We start from the raw sequence: 24,082 nt of genomic DNA on the forward strand, positions 1-24,082 counted from the left end.
CGTGTATACAGACATATTATATTTACAAATTACATGAAACTTGTGTAATTAAGTACTTATTATAAATATAGTTATGTACGTAATAGTTTTTACATAGTAATAGGAAAGATGTGAGTATGAAATCAGTAGACCCATTGGTAATTGTCTCATGCCCATCCTCAACACATAGTAGAGAATTCCATAAGTAATACTGGGGGGCGGGGGGCGACATTCTGACCATATCAAGGACTGTTTTAATATATATATATATATATATATATATATATATATATATATATATATATATATATACACACACACACACCACATATATATATATATATATATATATATATGATATATATATATATATATATATATATATATATATATATATATATATATATATATATATATATATATATATATATACACACACACACACACATATATATATATATATATATATATATATATATATATATATATATATATATGTATAATATCAGCCTTTTCTGAAGACGCCTTTGTGAAAAAACGTTTTTGCGCACATCATCTGAAATATTGTAATATCTTGTCATTTGCTCTTCAGACAAGACATCGACTGCCGTGATGAAAATTACGATTTTTATGATAACGAAGTTATGGATAAGGTGGGCAACGTCTCATCCGATTCCTATTGCTAGCTGCTTATTAGGCTGACCCGGAGTGACAGAAATACTCAAGATTCGTGACATCATGTTTCTTGGGGGTCTTAGAACTAACCTGAGTTTTGGTCTGATTACCTGGTCTATTAGAACTTTGGTTAGGCTTGGGTTTTCTAAGGGAGTAATCCTTATTCTTATACCTGGGTTCAAAATCCAAAGAAGACAAGGTCAGGATTATCCTTCCTAGCCCCTCTCTAATATCTAGGAGTGAGGGGTAGTCCTGTCCACACTTGTTTTGGATTTGTTCTTTCACCTTGCCCGGTAGTTTTTGGAAAACTAAAGGACCAAGTATCCAGGTATAGTGATCTGAATTAGGTTTGTTTCTTTCTATGCCTCTAACATATTGTTCAAGTTTAGCCCGGAAGCCACGTAGTGAATCCAGATCTGCAGAAGGCTTAGGCAGGCCTGCTACTTGACAAATTAGAGATGAGGTTATTTTCTCTGGATCAGCATAAGTTTTCTTCAACATGTCAATGGCGTCTAAATAGTTTTCATTTGTGACAAGGATATTTTTAATCAGAGCTAGAGCTTCACCCTTCAAACATCCCTTCAGGTAATTAAATTTGTCAACAGCTCTCAAGGCTGGATGAGAGTGAACGTTAGACTCAAAAACATCCCAAAAGGGGGCCCTTCTCCATCGACCCCTTCAAATTCTGGTAGTGATAAAGACAGCAACTTAACCTTATGCAATGGCTTAAACTCTGTTGCAATACTCTGGGGTTTGGCTTCCATGCAAATGATTTTTAGTTTCTCCAAAACTTCAGTGCTTTGCATGATGACTTGGTTGGCATGACGCCACTTTGCAGTGAGCTGTGTTCTATCAGGGTCTTGCTCAGAGAACCCTTCTTCTCCAAGTTGAACTAAGTACTTAAAGTTGAGTTCTTCATACTTCTTTATTTGAGACTCTAGCCTAAGACAATATGCCTCCAAGGTTGAGGACTCAACATCACTTGCCCTTTGAATTATGTCAGCAGCGATTGTGCATAGATCCTTGCAGGTTTCCTCATAAAGTTGGAGGGAATATGCTAATTGTGTCGCAGACATTTTATGAGTTTAAAAGGTAACAAAGCAAAAAAAATCCCAGGCCTTAAAACATCCCGCTGGGGATGCCAATTTTCCTTTGTGGGAAATTTGTTTCACTCAGTGGGAAGATTGAAGGAATATACTCTACAAAATTAAGAGGGTAATTCCTTCCACTGAGTGTTCTCTAGTAACACGGTAAATCGCATAAAACGGGCTGTTAAGCACACAATTCTTCCGTGCGCCTAACACGTTTTCAGACTTGTGTCAGAAATTCCAAAGGATTAATAATTGCTTTCTAAGTTTAAGTAGGCTAGTTAAATTCAGGTACGAGTAATTTAGGTAAATGCAATTAATCTAATAAGGACTATGAATAAATTAAACCAAGGCCATAAAATAACCAGGCAGTGCAGTTTGGTCCCAGAATTCAATTAAGTTTCGTCCCAGTTAAAGTAAAATTAAAGTAAACTAATCCCAAATAGTAATGCTAAGTAAACAGACAGACCTAATTTTGACTAAATTGTCTACTACGCCCATGTAATTATATAAACCCCTGTAAAATTGTTCAATCTGAGTCTATGCTTAATTAATTCTCACAAACTCCAATATTACAATAGCCTAACTACATAAAATGGCTCAAAATTTAGTTAAGGTAAAGAAAACAGTGCATTAAGTCTTAAATAAGTAAGTTAAGTTAAACAAGTAAGTTAAACGTTAAAAGACGAAACCGCTTCCTAACGAATGACTGTTGGCTCAAATCAGCCATACAATAATGGCGGTCTAGCCTTTGTGGAAAATAGGTATGTTGACCTACCTTTAAGTTAACCCAGTTTGGACCCACACCTCTTAATTCACTCCTAAACTGAAAAACAAAGCCTATATATTTAATCAGCAAACCCAGTGACCTCTAATTATATTCGTGGAAATAAATTGGTACGTTGACAAGAAATGTTATTTTACTTACCGAATTTTCCGACGACAGATCAGTGTATATGGCCGTTTAAATTTTGGTTGCAGATAAGGATTCGGATAGGATATGGGTTAGGATAGGTACAAACAGGAAAGGAGATCATACAAACCAATTATCTTAAGGGTTATTAATTTCTAAAACCCTACACTACGTAAATTAAACTAGAGATGAAGTTTACGAAACAAGTTCGTCCGTTTCCGGTGCTGTCGGCAACAAGGATGAAATCTATGTAAACTTATGCCATCAAACACAACTGTAGATAAAATTGAGATAAAATCATTTTAATCAAAACTACTGTGCTTGAAAGAACACATTACTATGAAAAGTTCGTATTAGGATGATATTATAGAAATAGTTGATTGGAGAATGGTAATTTCATTCGTGGGAGAATAGTCGAATTGACTAGTTTGTTTGTTTCTTACTTTTTTTCCCCATTTCTGGTGTTCGTTTATGGATGGAAAGTAAACTGAATTATTGCCGTTTGTTAATATTAAATGTAAATTCTTAACTTTCCCCTTTTTGTATTCTAATTGAATTAATTAATTTAATGTTAAATGTATTCCTTATAAGGAAACAGTTTTGCTTTCCCGTCTTTATATTTCAACGTTGTTCGAGAGTTTCGGACAAAGTGAAATAAAACGGAGTTGTTCTTGTTGTACCTGTCGGATAGAAGAACGGGTGTTCTTTTTCTGCCGTAAAGAGTGAATTAAGGATTTAAAATTCGAAGTTAAGAAGAAATTGTTCTGGAAGATGGTGCAGGTAAGTTGAAATATAAAGACTTGCCTTATAATTGATTTGGGTTAGATAATTATAACATATTCGAATTTTAAACTTTTTTTTTACTCCGTAAGATTTCAGTTTACTTTTCGTCTTGTTTGTTTTGTTTTTCTTTGGCTATGATACTTGTTATTGGGCATAGCTGGGTGCGGAGGTTGTCCGAGTTATGTTTAAGAGAATGTGACGGGTTTAATTACATCTGTAAAGGGGGCGCAACCTTTGAAAACATCAAGGATGAAGTAGAGCGGTATTTCGCTAACCCTAGGAGGTCTAGGCCTAGTCGCATCTTTGTGTTCTTGGGGAGCAATGATTTGGATGCTATCCACAGTACTGCGCAGGTATGGAAAGTAGAGCACTGTTGTGAGGCCTTTGCTGAATTACTGAAAAGTGTTTGTCCTGATGTGCTAAACTAATTTTTGCCCAAATAGAGGATAGATTCTTTTTTAACCACTGTGAAAGTTTTGATGCGTTGCGGCAGGATTTCAAGGCAAAATCTAATAAATTCAATAAGAAGTTGAACAAATAGAAGGGCAAGGATAGTTTATTTCTAATGAAAGGGGTTAAGGGATTTTCCGACCCACGCCTTTATGCCAGGGATGGAGTACACCTCAATATTGATGGTAATGTGAAGTTGCCTCGGAGAATGGCTGACTTTTAGTATGAGCAAAGGCCTAGGTTAAGTTAGTTTAGCTGTTCTGGGGTAAAGTATATATTTTTTTCTCTTGGCTCATCTGGGTTTTGTAATGTTAGGATTTTTTGTATACTGTTGTTATTCCTTATAAGGAAAGGAGCAGTATTGGTCCTTATTTATACTTGTATTAATTTAAGTTTAGATTAAGTTAGTTTAGGTTAAGTTAGTAACCTTTTCATTTAAATAACCTGTTGATTAGCCTAGCTGATGTTAAGTGTAATTAAATTATTATTGATAAAGTTTGAGGTAGGCTAGCCTAAGTTTAGCTGTTAGCATAGTATGCTGTATTTTTTCATTAGGAAGTAATTGATGATAACTTGCTTTGCATTGACTTGATTAAGTTAAGTTTAGATTTTTTCTTTGGGTAATTTAGTATTGGTTAATAGCTTTGTTCAAGATTACTGATTCTGAAATAAAAAAGTTAATTAAAAAGAGGGCTTATGTTAAGGGTTTAATAATTCTTTATGTTAAGAAGGTTGACTCTTTAAAGGACGATCAAATTAATAGTCATTTGTTACAAGAATTTATTCATAAAATTGATGCTAATTTAGTAATAGTTGAGAATTTTGATGCAAGCATTTGTGAAATTGCTGCTGAAGATAAACTAGATAGTATTATGCAAGCAGCAAGAGATTATCATTATGAGATACAGAAAACTCTGTCAGAATTTAGAGTAAAATTTGATAATTTGTTTGGAGGTAAGAATACTCCTTAAAATGGTTCTAGTAAAATTGTAAAATTACCTCTCCCTCCTATTCAAATTCAGAAGTTTGAAAACAATGCAGTTAATCCATTTGCCTATTTTAACTTTAAGAAGGCTTTTAATAATGCTTTGGCTGGTATGCCTAACTTAACTAATGCTCAAAGGTTTATTTATTTAAAGGGTTATTTGTTAGGTGGAGCGTTAAGTATAGTAGAAAACATTACAGTAAATGATGAGGGTTTTGATTTGGCTTTTAAGTAATTAGATCTTAATATTCTGGATGAAGACAACATAATTGATCAAGTAATAGGTGAAGTTTTGAACACTTCTGAAGTAAAATCTCTTAGTGAAGTAGAATCTTTGGTTAGATCTTTGAATAATAAATTCATTGACTTGAAGGGACTTGGTATAGATCTGATTGAAGTTGATTCGGCTGCTCTATTGCTAATTAGCAAAATTGTAAATAGGAAACTTCCTAGAAATTTTTTGATAGAACTCTCTAGAACTACAGGATCTTCTTATCCTAATTTTAACCAGTTGTTAGATAATTATCAGAGTATTATTGCACGCCTTAGTTTAGGTCACAATGAAAATTCTGGCGCAAAACCTAAAGTTAAATATGAAGGTAAAGACTGTAATTTCCAACAATCAAAGTATAGTAATAAATCTACTGCTAGTAATGACTCTAATAAAGTTCAATTTACCAGTAAACCTTTATCTTCTGGTAGATGTAAATTTTGTAAAGAAACAGGTCATAACTCTTCTAAATGTACTAGGTTTGATACTTTGCAAGCTAGGAAATTAAATGCTTGAGTGATAAGCATAGGGCCTCGGAATGTCCGGGAAATAAATCATTGTTACCTTATAAATGTTTTTCTTGCAATAAATCTGAACATCATGGAGCAATGTGTCCTCATGCTATTAAGGATTTTGGTAAAAAAGTATTAAGTTGTCAATCAGGGTCTGAAATATTTGTTCCCTTTATTACACTCAAAGTTGGTAGGGGTAGGAAATCTTTAAAATGTTGTTTTCTATTAGACACTGGAGCCCAGTTTAGTGTTATTAATAAACAAATTGTTGACTGTAAATTAGGAGATTATTGTGGTGCTCCTTTATCTAGGTTAGTTTCTTCTTTTGGGTTGCCAGCTAGAGTTAGTGAGGGATTTCATTTGGTAGCTGATTTAACAATGCCTTGTGGGATAAAGTCTAGTTGTCTTTTTTTTTGCATCCTCCAAATTCCTATGTTGTCTTCTGTAGTTAAAAATTTGGAATCTGCAGGTTATTCTGTATGTAATAATTACCCAGGAAGGAATTCTGAAATTGTAAATATATTAGGTATCCTAGGGAATGATATCCTTCAGGAATTTAGTCAGTTAGATTTAGACTCTGTAGAGTTATTTAATATTAAGGTTAGAGTAATTAAGTTGGCCAATGGGGTTATTCCATTTGGTACAGTAGTCAATTTAGTTCATCCTTCACAAAGGAAGCTTTTTTATGAGAGAATTGATTCTTATGAACCTTGTGTTAGAGATAAACCAATAAGAGAGGTAGAGTCTTGTCCTATAATTAATAGTAATAAAATCTTGGAAAATAGACCAAGAGGTAATGGTAAAGTGAATCTGTTAGGTTTATTCCTAATAAGGAGATTAAATATGTACCTGAATGTAACAGAGAATCTAGAGTTTTTTTTATAATTCTTCCCTTAATTTGGAGATTAAACAGACTTCTGAGCCTGATAAGATTAGACTTCTGGAATTTGTTCCTCCTAAGCAACTTGGAAAACATAAATTATTAGTAAATTTTGCAGTTAATCCAGTAGGCTATAAGTTCGATCCATGGAATGATATCTTTCTAGATTCTTGTGTCGAGTATGGACTCGACATTCCTTATGAAGACTGACAAGTTGCTGAATTTGCTAAATCAATTTCTTTTCATGAAGGACATTGTCACGTTCAGTTACCATGGATAAAGGATTTAATTGAAAAAGTCCCTAACAATTTAAAGATTTCATTGGCAGTTACTGAGCGGATTTACTCTAAATTAGAAGATCAGAATATATCCTCTAAATATGAGGAAGTTTTTGATAGACAGGAGGAGCTTGGCATTATTGAGCCTGTTAAAAATAGAGCCGCAGGCCAAGTATTCATTCCTCATCGTCCTGTCATAAGAAATGATGAAAATGCCACCACTAAAATCCGTCCTGTATTCAATTGTAGTTTAAAGGTGGGAAAAGCTCCTTCATTAAATGAAGCCGCTTTTCCTGGTATTGATTTGATGAACAACTTGTTGTCATTAGTTTTGTATTTCAGGAATAATGATTATGTAGTTGTAGCTGATATAGTGAAGGCTTTTCTCCAAGTTAGGTTATCTTTAGAGTCTGATCGAAATAGATTTTGTTTCTTTAGAAAGATAAATGGGAAGTTTGTTGCTTATAGGTATAATACCATAATTTTTGGATTTGTAAGTTCTCCTTTTATATTGAATTATATTATTCAACATGATTTGTCTAGTTATAGAGGGAATGAAGTAGCTTCTCTGATTAAAGACAAATTTTATATGGATAACTTGGTGCTCTCTTCTAATCAGGGAGCCCAGTCACCATTTATTATCAATTCTATTAAGGAAATCATGAATTCAGGGGGGTTGCCTTTACGGGAGTGGGGTTCTAATTGTCCTGCTTTGTTATCTACTCTTGATGAAGATGAAAAGGTAGCTTCTTCTGAAATGAAGATTTTAGGATATATTTATGACTCTAACCAGGATACCTTACAATTAAAGGTTAAGCAATTGTACAAGGGTGCTTCCTCAAAGCGTCAGATTTTGTCAGCTTTGTCTTCTGTCTTTGACCCTATTGGCATATTTGCACCTATAATGCTGCAGGGCAAGCTTATTATTCGTAAGTTGTGCCAGCAAGTTTTGAACTGGGATGAAACAGCATGTGCTGAAATTGCTATGTTATGGAGTAAATTTTGCAGTTCTTACAGTGAGGTTAGTCAAGCTTCTTTTTCCAGACAAACTTATAAAACTGATGCTCCTATCAAGCTGTTTTTGTTTGCAGATGCTTCGAAGGAAGCTTATGGTTGTGCTATGTATGCTGTGCAAGGTGGTCATAGTTCCCTGATATTTGCTAAGACTAAGGTTAGCCCTATTAAGGAGAAAACTCTCCCAACTTTAGAACTTTTTGGTGGGCTGCTCAATTAGCTTTGAAGTGTTTTGATACTATTTTTTGAAAATAATCTATTAAATTGTACTAAAATTGAAAGCATAACTCTATTTATAGATAGCCAAGTAGTTCTTAGTTGGATTCTTACTAATAGGGCTCCTAAGAGAAACACATTTGTGAATAATAGGTTGAAGGAAATTTCTAATCTGTTAGATAGGATTTCTGATAGATTTTGTAGAGTTTCATTAGCTTATATTCCTTCATCTAGCAATCAGGCTGATTTACTTACTAAACCTTGTACTTGTAAGTATTTTCTTGAAAATTTCAGTCTTTGGATCAAAGGGCCTTCTTGGTTGAATTCTCCTGACGAGTGGCCTAAGGGTCTTTTGGGTTGTATTCCTGATAATGTGAAGGGTGACTTAATTTCTCCTGTAATGTTTCCTAAAAAGGAACCTCTTGTAAATATTAGTAATTTTTCTAGTTTTTCTAGACTTATAAGTATAGTTTCTAAGGTATTTACTGTTGTATATAAGTTTAGGAAAATTCAAGCTGACCCTGTTGAGGCAGCTTCTAATTACCTTCTAAGGTTAATGCAAGAGGAAGCTTTTCCTCTTGAATTATCTTATCTAAAGAGTAGAAATTCTTTAGTTGAGGTTCCACCTTTAGTTCGGCAGTTTAATTTGTTTCTGGATGATAATGGTATAATGCGAACTAAAGGTCGGATTGACAAAAACATTACTTTAAAATTTGATATTGTCAATCCTATTCTTGTGGATAAGAAGCATCATTTGACCCGGTTGTTGATTTATTATGCCCATTGTAAGTCTATGCATATGAGTTTGCAATCCACTCTTAGTTTTTTGCGCATGCATGGTTTGTGGATTGTGAAGGCTAGGCAAGCAGTTTTGTCTGTCCTTAAGGATTGTATTGTATGCAAGCGTTATAATGCTAGCACAGTGAAGTATCCTTCTCCTTCTTTGCTTCCTTTTTCCAGGGTTAATTTGAGTGTGCCTTTTGCTCATACTGGTGTGGATCATACAGGCCACTTATGGTTGAGGGAGAAAAATGGAGAAAAACTTAAGGCGTACATTCTTATTTTCACTTGTTTCAATACAAGAGCAATACATTTGGAAGTTGTCCAGTCTATGTCAACCTCGGAATTTATATTAGCTTTCATTAGATTTTCTAATAGGTTTGGTGTTCCTGTTGCTGTTTATTCAGATAATGCCAAGTCCTTTGTTCAGGCTGGTAATATAATTGAACAGTTACTTACTTCTTCTGAGTGTGAGGAGACGTTTAGGGTCGCTTCAATTTCTCATAAGACTATCCCTGTGTACGCAGCGTGGTACGGTGCTGTTTGGGAAAGATTAATTAAAACAATTAAGCATTGCCTTTTTAAAACTCTTGGTAGATTTACTCCTTCATTTTCTGAATTTGTCACTTTCCTCTCTGACATTCACAAAATTTTGAATAATAGGCCTTTAACTTATAGATCTTGTGAAAATGAGATAGATATAATTTCTCCTAATCATTTCTTGGTTGGCAAATTTATTCCTTCATTAATATTTGGTGATTCTGAACAAGTTCCTGAGTGGGAGTATGGTGAGGAGGATCAGTATTCTTCTCTCCTTGCTCGTACTTTGGAAACTAGGGATGGACTTTATGAAAGCTTTAAGGAAAGGTGGCTTTCTGAATATTTAGTAAGTTTAAAAGAAAAGGATAGATCTTCTTTTCATCCTCCAAGAAAATGGGAAAAAGGGGAAAATGCTCTCTTTAAATTACCTTCCAAATCTAGAACTTATTGGCCACTGGTTAGAATTGTTGAAACATTCAGTGATAACGAAGGTGTTGTACGTACTGTTCGTATTGTTAAGCCTGATAAAAGTGAAAGTGAAATTAATGTTAGTTTTTTAATACCTTTAGAATTATATTCTGAGCTTAATGATCCTAATTTATATGTTCAAATTGAAGAACAAGAAGAAAATATTAGTGAGTTGGAGACAGATGAAATACCTGACACTGGAACATCTTTGCCCAATGAAACATCTACTAGGCCTACCCGTAGTGCTGCTCTTGCCTCCAGAAACCTAATAAGAAGTTTAGCTCGGGAGGGTAGATTGTAAACAATGGTTTGTTTGTGTTTTATAAAAGTTGTATTTTGTGGTGGAGTTAATCTGTCAAAATGGTTCTTTGTGTAGCCACTTTTCTTTTGTTGGTTGGGGAAGATATAGAAATAGTTGATTGGAGAATGGTAATTTCATTCGTGGGAGAATAGTCGAATTGACTAGTTCGTTTGTTTCTTACTTTTTGTCCCCATTTCTGGTGTTCATTTATGGATGGAAAGTAAACTGAATTTTTGCCGTTTGTTAATATTAAATGTAAATTCTTAACTTTCCCCTTTTTGTATTCTAATTGAATTAATTAATTTAATATTAAATGTATTCCTTATAAGGAAACAGTTTTGCTTTCCCGTCTTTATATTTCAACGTTGTTCGAGAGTTTCGGACTAAGTGAAAGAAAATGGAGTTGTTGACTGTTTTTGATCCGACAAGGAGAAGGGTCTTGTGGTACCTGTCGGACAGAAGAACGGGTGTTCTTTTTCTGCCGTAAAGAGTGAATTAAGGATTTAAAATTCGTAGTTATGAAGAAATTGTTCTGGAAGATGGTGCAGGTAAGTTGAAATATAAAGACTTGCCTTATAATTGATTTGAGTTAGATAATTCTAACAATATAAAGGAAATTGCGAACGGAAACACATAATTTTTTTACTCTAAACATGCCGCCAACGTAATCTGTTAATGAACAAAAAATTAATTCACAATAACAATGAGACATATTCAAGTCATATTTCCACCTAAAAACATGTCGTATAAGGAAAAATAACCTTGTCTCATATAAGTTAAGTATCTAGATATTCGTTTATGCTAACTAGAAGCAAGAAAATTTGCTCAGAATTGCGTTAAATATGGCGAAACAAATTAACTCGTATTCGGCATCAGCAGATTTCCCAACCAAACATTGGCCGCTCCGCGGAATACTGGGTTGGATTTACCGTAGTATTTTATAATACAATAATATGAGAATACATACAATATTATTGCATACAGTGAAGTAATGTATAACTTTTTAAAAGATTTATGGAAAATATGCATATTTACTTTTTCTTCTGTGCTTATCTTAATTTTCGTCACCATGCCAACTATGTAGCAGCAACATCTCGAGCTTGTACGGCTGTATGGCTTGTACCTCAATATTTTGCTCAAGTAACAAAGCAAAAAATCGACCAAGTTGCACAGTTATATTTTGAACTTCTATCCCATGGAAAAACAAATTGCAGTGTTGCAAAATCGAATGTATACATGAGTTTTGTCTTTTAAAATAAATTTATCCAACAATTGTAAATATAATTTGTTATAGAAACGTGATTCAATGATATAAATTAAAATGTTATTATTCGGGCACGACCGAACAACCTATCGTCTTCATCTTGTGAAGGGCTGTTACAAAGACTTCAAATAGACATGCGTACTGCCACTGTATTATATTTATGTACAAAAGTAAAAAAAAATACCCAGTAATACTTTTTTCATACACATTTTAAACATAAATGCATGAAAACTTAAAACAAAAAGCTGAAGTTTCATTAACAAAATGAGTTATAATTAGCTCCCAAATTAATCAAATATAACCACGTGAAGTCTTTGTAAATGCATTTTTTGGAACCACGGCGGACAAGAACGAACATGAAAAAACATCCTCTGATAGCTGCCTTAATTTATATCATATTCATGTACAAAAATAAAAATACTTCATACGTATTACATTTTCATACACATTTTAAACATAAAAGCATGAACATTTATAAAATCGACACATCGATCGCTAAATTTGCATTTTTTTAACTGTATTTTTGGAAGAGCGGCAGGCGGCAGCTCACAAGAACGAACATGAAAAAACATCCTATTTGTTAATGTGACCATTCATGTATTAATCTCTGGGTAAGTGATTTTCCTGTAAATCCGATGTAAGATTGGTCATAGGTCAGGCATGGGACTTCGTAAACGCCTGTGTCCTTGGGGGATATCTTTTGTTGGACGTTAATCAGGGATTTGGCTAAGGTGTTTGGGTAAGTAAATGCAAAAGGGTTAGATTTTCAGAGAGTCTGGGTCACCGTCTTAATCCTGTCCATGTGTGGAATCTTTATTTTATTGTTGGGTGTCTTTCTGGTCTTGTCTTGAGGGGGTCGGTAGAAAGTTATGCTTGATTTGTGAATTGCTTTCTCAATTATATGGTCAGGATACCTTAAAGATGAAAGCTGCTTACAAATCTCAGTTATATGGCAAGATACCTTAAAGATGAAAGCTGCTTACAAATTAATTCAAATTCTTTTTCCAGGAAATCTAGGGAAAAAATTCAAAAGGCTCTTAAGAATAGGTTGCTGGCTACGCCTATCTTGATAGAAATGTCGTGATAGCTAAAGTAGTGAATGTATGAAAGTGAGAACATTGGTTTTCTGTATGCTTAAGAGCCTTATGAATTTGTTCCCCATATTTCTCGGGAAAAGAATTTGATCTAACTCATAAACAGCTTTCATCTTTAAGGTATCCTGACCATATAATTGAGAAAGCAATTCACAAAGCAAACATAATTTTCTACTGACCCCCTCAAGACAAGACCAGAGAGACACCCAACAATAAAATAAAAATTCCACACCTGGACAGGATTAAGACGGTGACCCAGACTCTCGGAAAATCTAACCCTTTTGCATTTACTTACCAAAACACCTTAGCCAAATCCCTGATTAACGTTCCATAAAAGACATCCCCAAGGACACAGGCGTTGTACAAAATCCCATGCCTGGACTGTGACCAATCTTAAATCGGATTTACAGGAAAATCACTTCCCCAGAGAATAATACAACATAAATGGTTAGTTAGGTATGGACAACAGAACTCAGCTATTTTCAACCATATAAATGAGCATAACCACAGAATATACTAGAATTTGTTATGTATAATTCATAGCAGCAACTGCCGGTACAAGAGTCAGGTGATAGAATCGGCCTTGATCAAACAGAGACAGGTAATGAACATCTCAAAGGGTGCATGGCACTCAGATGTCATGATAAAGTTGTCATTCAACCTACGCTTAAGAGGATTAAAGGAGGATTATCAGTGGGAATGACCTAAACTGGCTGACGTGTGGATGGATCTCTTGGTATAAATACCACTTTTTCTGTAATTTTTCTCATTCATTTACCTGAAGAGGGAGACAGCAGTCTCTGAAATATAGTATTCTCTCTCTATATTTTGGCGTTTTCATGGGCTCCTTTCATTATACGTATATATATATATATATATACAGGCGGTCCCTGGGTTACGACGGGTCCGGCTTATGACGTTCCGAGGTTACGACGCTTTTTCTTAAATATTCATTGAAAAATCCGCCCTGGGTTACGACGCTTGTTCCGAGGTTACGACGCTGACGCTTCCGACGCTCCGAGTTTACGACGCTTTTAAAAAACACATACTATGATAAGATAAGAATCCTTTATAGTTTAGCACAGTTTCTCTCTCTCTCTTTGTATTTTCCAACGAAAATAATCACTATAATTCTCTCTCTCTCTCTCTCTCTCTCTCTCTCTCTCTCTCTCTCTCTCTCTCTCTCTCTCTCTCTCTCTCTCTCTCTATACTACAAAGATGTATGTTTTTTAGTATGATAAATAAATGATTTACTATTTTCAAATATTAATATTAATTTATACAGCAATAATATCAATTCATTAAAGAAAATACCATAGTGAATTAGTAAGATTTTAGCTTATATTTAAGGGGGCCGGCCGGCTAATGCCGTTTTTTAACGACAGGACTTTGACATTCATACCACTTAATAAGGTGACTTGGGACATCTCCAAACCGCATATGATTTTCGCCTCTGACCTTCGGTTTTGTGACGCCAGGGCAATTTATCCCGAAAATACCATTTTTCAAATTCTATCTCCTTTGATATTTAATATTAAGACCTGGGATTACTACCATAAATAGACCTGATGTAGACCTCCAATCAAATGGAGAGTTTTTTTTTCTAAAAGTAATTTTTTTGCTAGATATGAATTTTTCAATATGGTAAAAAAATAAACCCTATAAATCACGAGAAAAAAAAAAAAAATAAAAAAAAAGACGAAACAAAAATTGGAAAAAAGGGCTCTATTTAATTGTTCTATAATGTCTTTCTGAGTTATATACCAAATTCCAATGTTATAGCTTTAAAACTAAGTGAGGAGATAGATTTTGAAGGTCAATAAGTATAGTTTTGAGATACGGGCGTTCAAAGTTTTCCTTCGTATTTCTATAAAGACAATGTTAATAAATAATGATTATTATGAATGTATATTTCTTTTTTGTGTATTAATAAACCAAAACTATTTTATTTATCATAATTTAATCATAAATGATGATCCCTTTGCTCATATATCGTAGCCTGGGGCACTGCTTGAGGCAAGATGGGGAACTCCTTCCTACGTAACCCCCTCCCTCCCCTTCACTAACTCGGCTTATTACAGCGAATTTTCTTCTTCTGTATGTTAGCGAGATGTTTTCCTTGTATTTTCCTCTTTGGTATGATGACATTATTGCCGAAACAAAGATAAACAAACGTAAATACAAGAGAATGTCAGAGTTGAGACTCGAAGGTGTACTCTCTTTTTACAAAGACAATTTAATAAATCATGATTATTATGAATTTCATATTCCATTTTAGGTATTAAAAAACCAAAACTATGTTATTTCTCATAAATGAAGATATCTCTGCTCAAAGATCGTAGCCTTGGGCACAGTGTGACGTGTGCTGTCAGGCAAGAAGGGGGCGTTACTAAGCAACACTCCCCTCTCTCTTCACTAACTACGCATATATTATGATATTCTGTAATAATACTTGAGCGATTTTTCTTCGTCTGTATGTTAGCGAGATGTTTTCCTTGTCTTTTCCTCATTGGCATGATGAACTTCTTGCCGAAACATACATAAACATACATAAAAGCAAGCGAATGTCACGAGGTGAAACTCGAACGTGTAATCTACTTGAAGTCTATGGTTCAACTGATTCATGATTGAACTAGATACTCGCTTATGCGAGCCACGGAATCTCTACAGATGCCATTTCTCACAATTTATTTGCCAATAATTATCAAAATTTACGATAACAGAAGAAATATTGCATTTTCTTGTACGGATGAATGTTTTAGGCTTATTGAGTTATGTTTACTAATTACCCTGTAACTACGAAAGTAAGAGGAATTTTGACGAAATATTTCGTATACGTATTCTCAATTGCCATATGAAGCTCCATGAATTTTTTCATGACTTTGCTTTTTTCGCCCTATACCCCCATATATAGGGGTTCCGGCCGGCCCCCTTAAAAAAATATGGAAGAATGAAGGAAATCCCAGTCTTCTTGAAGTAACTTCCAGTAACCTTTTTCGAGATGCAGGTACTAAAACTGTCAGCTATATATCAAGTTCTGTGACAGCCAGGAGGGGAATAGCTGGGGGAGAGCTGCAGTGTTGCAATCATGTGGTCCTGACATTTTCCCCTCTCTCTCTCTCTCTCATTTACTGAGACTCAAGATTTTTTATGTACTTGTACTATTTGTTTTTAATACTTTCAAATAATAATAATAATAACTGTAATTACAAAATTCATATGTGATAGTATTTTAAAGAAATACAATATGTACTAATCTATCCATGTCACTTTTAATTAAGGTTAACTCTCTCTCTCTCTCTCTCTTTTGCCACACAAGATAATAATGTGTCATACATAGTGGTAACTCTCTCCCTCTCTTTCGCTGGAAGCGTTATAAACAGAGAGAGATAAACACACTCTCTCTCTCTCTCTCTCTCTCTCTCTCTCTCTCTCTCTCTCTCTCTCTCTCTTTACCGAGATGAAAGAATTTTTATGGTACTAGTATGTAAAATGTTTATTGATAATTTCAGTTATTTAATAATAATAATAATAACACTTTAATTACAAAATTCATAATGGTCGTATTTTAAAGAGATGAAAATGACCTTTCCATTTCACTTGTAAGGATAATTCCTCTTTCTTACTGAGATGAGAGAATTTTTATGGTAGATGCACGTGTTTATTATATTTTTTAATAATAATAGAAGTAGTAATAATACGATAACTAATTTCAAAAGAAAATTCTTCCCTTTGTCTTTTTCTGTATCAATTTCCCTAACTCAACTCGAGTGACACTCAAGCTTAACAATGCCATACAATGGTCAACGAATTTAATGGTTTTATGTAATCTCTCTCTCTCTCTCTCTCTCTCTCTCTCTCTTACTAAGATGAGATCATTTTCATGGACGTGTATGTAATAAGTTTATCATTAATATTTTCCAATAATAATACTATAAGTACAAAATTCATATCTGAGTATTTTAAATACAATAATCATTCCATTTCTCTCTTTTAAATACTGTAAGGACAACTTTCTCTCTCTCTCTCTCTCTCTCCACAAGATACTTGTCATACATTTGGTGTTTCTATTTCTTCCTTTTATCTCTCTCGCCCTCAGCAAAAGAATTGATAGACAGACAAACATAATTGCACAGTCCTCTCTTTCTCTCTTCTCTGGAGAAATATATGTATTTATGGGAGGGGGAAAAAGTTGCCTACAGACATTCATTTCAATCTATTGAAACCTAAGGAGTTATTTCTCTATCTCTCTCTCTCTTGTATTTTAATGAAAATATACAGTAATTTGTGAATACACAGTGTTGCACATGAAAAAAAGTAAATTAGTGATAATTTTAGAGATACGCCCCTAAGAAAAATTGCAAATTAGTAGTGAAATTTTCCCTGTGGACATGTTTTCAAGAACGTCGTTCCGGCTTACGACGATTTTTGGGTTACGACGCGTCTTAAGAACGGAACCCCCGTCGTAACCCGGGGACCGCCTGTATATATATATATATATATATTATATATATATATATATATATACTATATATATAATATATATAAATATATCTATATATATATATATATATATATATATAATATAATATATATAGATATTATATATTATAATCATATATAATATAATATATATAATATAATATGTATATACACATACACAGTGCCCTTTTAGATGGGGGTAGGTTCCAGAACCTACTGCAGAAATGTTAAATCCAGCAAAATGCAACAGCTCTCTCTAAACATGCTTATAACCAGCTTATAACTGCCAAATACCATGTGTCCCTTAAACTAAAATACTTATAACTGCCTATTTAACATTTTACTGTTTAATTTGATAGTTCGAACAAAAATATGCCTTAAATTATCAAAAATATGCCTTAAATTATCATACTCATATAATTTAATATTTCAAACAAAAATACATTCCAGAATAAAGTACAGTACTCTGCTACTACCGTAATCCATAACTTGGCTATATACACCCCTACAATGCTTATAACTGCCTATTTTAACAGTTCATCACCAATCTTGACAATTAAAACAAAAATGTATACCTCAAACTATCATCCCAGAACAGTCTAAAACCATTTTAAAGTCAACTGGCAAAATTATGTACCAGCCTGCAAAATTACGTACCAGCCTACAACTGTTACTCTTAAGTGTCCCCTATCATTCAGACACTTTTTCTTTGGCCTATGTAACTTTGCACATCATTGTACGCATACTATAATGCACTGAGCATACATTTTAAGTACTGATATTTTCCTGTGTTGCAAGATGCATTTGAAATATTTAGTGTACAGTACATATTTTAGGATAGGGCACTGTATAGAGCATTATCTAAAATGTATGTGGGTAGCTTAGAACGATGTGACACATTCACCCACACAGAATGCTAGGTTGCATCATGTTAAGCATTTTCATGATTACGTACAAATACATTTACCCATGATAAAAAAAAATGATTTCCTGTAGAGTGAGGTGGGTTAGTACCGTACATGGGGAAACAACTTACATGTGCTCCTGACAAAAAATTATCAGCTGTATTGTGACATCACTCCGTTTAAGGAAGAAGAAGAGCATCAATAACAACTCTATACCATTTGCTTTTGCCGATCCCGCCGCAAGTCTGTTTACCAGGTAAGAAAATCAAATTTTTGCAGGTTCATTGTAATTTTATGGGGTTCTAATACAGTGTGCCATGACCACAAATATGGCGTGATTTATTTGATAGTACATTTAATGGTGAAAATAGCCATATTTAGACTTGTTTGAGTGAAATAAAGATCAGCCTTTCAAAATTTTTGCCATGAAGTGGCGTGAAGAAAATCAAGCATGGTGTGGGGAAAAACTGTACAGGGAAAGACTGTACAGCCAAATTTTTGAAGTGCCATCGAAACTTAAATACTTTGAATAACAAGTTGAAAAGTGATTGCACATGTGAAGTAAGATAAAGATACGAGCCACACGTGAAAGAGTGAATGATAAACAAGTAAAAGTGTATGTTTTGGAAGGGTAAAGCTCTGGGATATTTTTATCAGTTTTTATGTTCTACCAGTATTAATATGACATCTAAATGTGCAACAACCAACATAAGACATTTGTATGGTGTTTGAAATTGATTATATGAGATAGCCTAATTTTACGAAATAAAAAAAATTAGTAGTTTGGGGGACACACAAGACGGATGAGAGGTAAGGCATATGGTGTTACCCCAATGTTTATCTTTTAATTTTTTCCTGACTTCAATTATTTGGAAAAACCTAATGGTATTTACTTTCTTCTAGAATCCAACAACACTCGTCCATCATGCCAAGGAAATATGTGCGCATCAGTAAGAAACAATTGATGAGGCATTTGCGGGGGCACAGATATTGGAGCAGCCACCATCACAGAACCATGCGGTAGAAGTTTCTCAGACTCCTTCCGCTGTTGGAGAGGAGCTACCAACTTTGGCCCAGGACTTGGAGGTATCTCCAACTCCACCACCCAAGCAGAGGCAGTGAACCTCCAATGCCATCTCAACCTCTAGTGATCCCTCCTGCAGCACCCCAAGTCCTTCAACCACTTCCAGCATAGTGACATCTCTGAAGTCACCCCAGAAAGTGTACGGCCTTACCCTAGGCTCCTCCCCGTCCTTATGGCAAGAGACGAAAAAGGGTCCATGCCTGCATTTCCACCAAGAATGAAGAAGTCATCTCTGATTTGCAGACCAAAGATCATAAGAAGAGGAAAGCAGAGGAAAAGAAAAAGGGAGCAGGGAAGAATGGCAAACTGAGAAGGTGGGCTGTCCCGAAACTCCTAGACAGTGATGAGGAAGGTGACCCTGCAGTGCCTCTCATCCTGGATGATTCCTCTGAATGTTCCAGTGAGTTGGAGGGGAATATGTAAGTAGATGGGTCTTATCCCTTTACAGTGAAGGAACCAGAGGTGAGGGACTTCATATAGCCTACTTTTACAGTGTAAGATAATACACAGAATTTCCATTTTCCATAGAGCATATTGAACTAAAGTAAACTACATTTAGGCTATCTTGAGTCTATCTTCCCCTCCCAAAAATATTATTTTTCTTTATAAATTTTGAGGCCAATAGGATACTATTTTCACTTTATTTTCTTTTCCAGGCTAGGGACTTTGTGCTGATTGAGCTTGAGCTTGAAGAGGGGAGTAACAGAGAGGTACCTATTCATTGTTTGTAAGATGATGAACATTAAGGAAGGGAAATATGAGGTCTCCTTCCTCCGCATGAAGTCTCTGTTTCCCAAGGACAATTTCTCCTTCCTTGCAATAGAAGATGTTGAAAATGTGGAGGTTGTGCAGTGTAAGGGTGTCCTAACCAATGTGAAGGGCTACACCCAGAGGCAGGCAACCCTAATTAAGGTCTCCCCTCCACTGAACTACTTCAATATGCGGTAGGGTAGGATGTAAATAATCTGTACAAAGAATGTATATATCTTATTATCTATTTTTGTACAATAAATGTAAATTTGTATTAGAGTTCTTTCATTTCACCCATTAATAGGCTAAAAACATCCATTTAAATAGGTCTTAGCCATTTAAAACCCCTTCACAATTACAGGTAGGTAGCAAATCTTAGTATGGTGTTCCCCTATACCCTGAATGGAGTTACCCAGCCATGGGAAAACTCCGTACGAAGTAAGAATTTTTTTTGAAAATCTAAAAATTGTATTTGCCATTATTTTTGACAATTCACGTGGGTACCACAGATGGCCCATTTCTTGAAATTTATTTTGGACATACACTTTATTCAATCAGGCTGAAACCTGATTTTTGCCAAATATTTTTCCATTAATGGTACAGTAATACCCCATCTCGCCCTACTCATTTTCGAACATTACAGTGCAGTATACTATCATATATTAATGTATGTAAATACAGCAGAGTATTAATATGTATATACTGTAAAAAAAATTTTCCTTAAAGATGTTCAATCCATGGCAAAAAACAGAGATTGCAAAACAGAAGATGAGGTCTTGGCAAAATACCTATGCGCATTGGTACTTGACATGCCATTAGCTAATGTTTCGTAAATCGGCCGATCCTGAGGGCCGTTCATTTTCCTTGGAGTAGACACAAGATATGGCTTTGTGCGGATGCCACAAGAAGGCGCACCATCTTCCCGGTTTTGCAGTTTTTGAAGTTATTTAACTAGAAGATGGGATAAAGTTAGGCTACTGTAATTGGGTCTCTCTCGCTCCCTGCACCCATTGAGAACGAAACTTCAAAATATTTTCAAAATATTGTTGTATCAGTAGTATTAATTGCTAACCCCATCGTAAAATTGGATTTTCGTAAGACAAATTAGCGTAACTTGAACACTACCCGTATAAACGAAAGTGTTTTCATCAGAAATTATTACCAGGGTTATTTGGGTTGTATGGTGTATTTTACGTTGCATGGAACCAGTGGTTATTCAGCAACGGGACCAACAGCTTTACATGACTTCCGAACCACGTCGAGAGTGAACTTCTATCACCAGAAATACACATCTCTAACTCCTCAATGGAATGCCCGAGAATCGAACTCGCGGCCACCGAGGTGGCAGGCCAAGACCATACCAATCACGCCACTGAGGTGCTTTTTATTACCAGGGCTATGATGTGTGTTCCAGGGTTATGATGCTTATGACGCCGATCCGACGGAAAAAATATGACTCTGAAAAGGCAAAATAATTAATATTTGAAGGTTTTTGATGAAAAATGCAGTGTAAATAGTTTTCAATTATTAAATATATATCAGTTTAGTGGAGTTATTTCATTCATATTGTTATTGATATTTTCTGCATTGTTAAAATATGGTAGATGTCCAATGTTTGGGCAGTATATGGTTGATTTTAGGTGTATGTTGATGTATTTAAATTGTGTTGTGACGTCATAGAAGTCAAGATGGCGGCGGCATCTCATTGATGTAAACAAAAACAAAGGCAGAAGGTGACACGTGCGTGGGTTGTTTGGTTGGTAGGAGAGAGCTCTCTGTTGGATAGGAGGTTTTGGGTTGTAAGTCTTGGTGTGGTGATGTTCTAAGGTGTGAGCTGGAGTATACTGTGATCAAAGAACGTGAACAGTTGGGTAGATTGCACATTTGTGTTCAAATGAAAGGTTAGGGTAGGTAAATATTCAAATTCAATACATACACCCAAAGCATTAAAAGTAAGGTTTTCTTAGGATTTCTGATGATTTCGACGATGTTCTGGCTTACGACAATTTTCGGCTTACTATGTCCCAAAACGGGGACAGCCTGTACATAAATACTGTACGTATATATTATACATATATAAATTTTATGATAAATTTCATTATTCTGACAAATTCTGAATATTTTCAGGCATGTCAAGAAAGAGGTGGATACAGTATCCCCTATTTGTGGGGGATGGGTACAACAATCCCCCGCAAATAACTAAAATCCGCGAATACTGAAAACCCTTCTAAAAATTCTTAGAACTGCTTATTTTGATAGTTAAAACACAAAAAAACCTCTAAAAATACTTGTAGATACCCGAGTGTTTTAAGAGTTTTATCACAAAAAGTGCATTTAGTCACTTAAATATGAAAATACGTACAGTTATTTTCCATGAATAATGGGTTATATACGGTCCATAGAAAAATCCTCTAATAAGTGAATTGCGAACTGTGAATAGTGGGGGTCATACGTATAGGGAAGGCTGTTCAAGAAAAGTTTTGGGGAAGACCCCCAAGAAGGTATCCACAGGGCAAGATGAATTATCGCAAAGGTGGAGATGTCCTAAGCTTAGGGGAGAGTGGGGCGCGTTGAACATATTTTTGTAATTCTCTCTCTCTACAAAATTTTTCTGGAAGATTTCGGTCTAATACTTACCATAAAAAAGTTCAACCATTACGCTAATTATTATGTGAAGCCCATGGGGTTCTTATAATTTCTTGGGGGTGTACTTTAAGGTTAAAAAAAAATCCAAATTGGTTCAATCTGCCCTGTAGGTGGGGTACATTGAACATACCTAAGGGGCAGCTTGATCCATGTTACTTATAGAAGGAAATAGAAGTACAATTTGTTTATTTGTATATATGTAAGCTTATTAATTAATTCCACTTATAAAAATGGAAATAAAATATCCTCTTTGGTTTCACAAAATTCTAACATACACCATTTTCTTTGGCTTCATTAAGCTAATTTCTTATGGATAGGCTATTCTACAATTAAGCTAACGAGATTAGCCATCTTTGGCATGGCTCTGTTATAATGGGATTTATAAATCTCACATCTTTGGCATGAAACTGTAATAATTGGGTTTATGAATCTTACTCAAGATAAATCACTAAACAATTAGGGTACAAAAATAATTATCTCTCCTTCAAAAAGATACTGTTTTAGCTGAAATTAAAGAAGGGATTTGAAAAAGTAAAGAAAATTAAAGTACAGATTTAAAAAAGAATAAAAGAAGAGAAAAACAAAACCATAGTAATAACTCATTGACATTTGTATTGCTCCAAGTCCACATCAGAGTGTATCATGGACTGCACCCTTTTTGTACCATCACTGCTAACTGGATTTGGGAGGCGCATCAGAATATCAATTCTCATAACTTTGGCCTTGTCTTCTTTTTCTTTCTCTACAAGCTTGTCCCTATTTGGGGTTGCTGTAATGGTTCTTCAACACACTCTTCCATCTCCCTCGGTCCAGTGCATCCTCCTTGCTCAATCCCAACTCCCTCATCTCTCTTCACACAGTCCATCCATTGCAATTTTGGTCTACCTAACCTTCTCCCACCTGGTAGTCCCATCTCCATATCTTCCTTATTGGGTGGCCATGTACTCATTAATATTAATTAAAACCAGTTTTATAGCAAGTTTACAATAATAAAATGCATGGGGTACTTTAAACCATACGGTGGGGTACATTGAGCCATATGTGCAATGTGCCCCTTCTGCAATGGTTCAAAGTGCCCTATTTTCAATACTTAGAAAAACGTGAACATCCAGGCCTAATCAGAACTAACAAATCTCTCATAAGAAGAATTTTCTGATCCACTAGGTATACCAGTCATGTGACTGAGAGTATCTGGTAAAGGAATATTATGAGGAGGATTGTAACTCACCTCTGAATATTTACATAGGAGGTTAAAAATCCAAGAAATGCCTTGTGGCACGTGGCCACTACAGTTTGGCTAGCACCTAACTGGTCATAAAGTGAGTCATCAACAGAGGGTTCTTGCATGGGAGACATCTAGTGGCAAAATAGAAAACTGTGCCTGAAAAGTCCAATGGTTCAATGTGGCCCTATGTTCAAGGTGCCCCACTCTCCCCTACTGGATACAAGATTGTAAAAGTAAGGGGGTGCCTTTAGATAGCAACATTATCTGTGAGAAGGCATGGCAATTGTACAAGTGGCATGGAAACTAAAGGTTCATATGAAAACAGAAGTCTAGAATATTTGTTTGTAGATGAGACAGAAGTGAGCATGACTTCACGGGCTTCGAAGAAGAGGAAGAGCCAGAAGCAGGACCTTTGTTAACTCCTCAAAGTTTTAAAGTGAGTAAATGTACAGTATTTTGATTTTCCATTTCATGTGCGCATGTATTCAGTGTTGAAGTA

General features: G+C 35.0%; 1 protein-coding gene across 1 annotated transcript; it reads left to right on the forward strand.

The window, feature by feature from the left end:
* The first annotated feature begins 3,426 nt into the window (after positions 1–3,426).
* LOC135218931 (uncharacterized) lies at positions 3,427–10,133 on the forward strand. Its single transcript, XM_064255373.1, has 6 exons — positions 3,427–3,435; positions 4,620–4,842; positions 5,134–5,472; positions 6,126–6,449; positions 6,865–8,031; positions 8,128–10,133. The coding sequence occupies exons 1-6, from the start codon at positions 3,427–3,429 to the stop codon at positions 10,131–10,133; spliced, it is 4,068 nt and encodes a 1,355-aa protein (XP_064111443.1).
* Positions 10,134–24,082: the final 13,949 nt, after the last annotated feature.

The sequence above is a fragment of the Macrobrachium nipponense genome, chromosome 1 (assembly GCF_015104395.2).
Source record: "Macrobrachium nipponense isolate FS-2020 chromosome 1, ASM1510439v2, whole genome shotgun sequence".
Taxonomy (NCBI): domain Eukaryota; kingdom Metazoa; phylum Arthropoda; class Malacostraca; order Decapoda; family Palaemonidae; genus Macrobrachium; species Macrobrachium nipponense.

What these genes read in the sequence shown, in the direction of transcription:
- LOC135218931 (XM_064255373.1), top strand. An exon ending in ATTTGATAATTTGTTTGGAG is followed by an intron (nt 4,843 to 5,133) that starts GTAAGAATACTC and finishes TTCTGGATGAAG; the next exon opens with ACAACATAATTGATCAAGTA. An exon ending in CTTGGAAAATAGACCAAGAG is followed by an intron (nt 6,450 to 6,864) that starts GTAATGGTAAAG and finishes TTTCATTGGCAG; the next exon opens with TTACTGAGCGGATTTACTCT.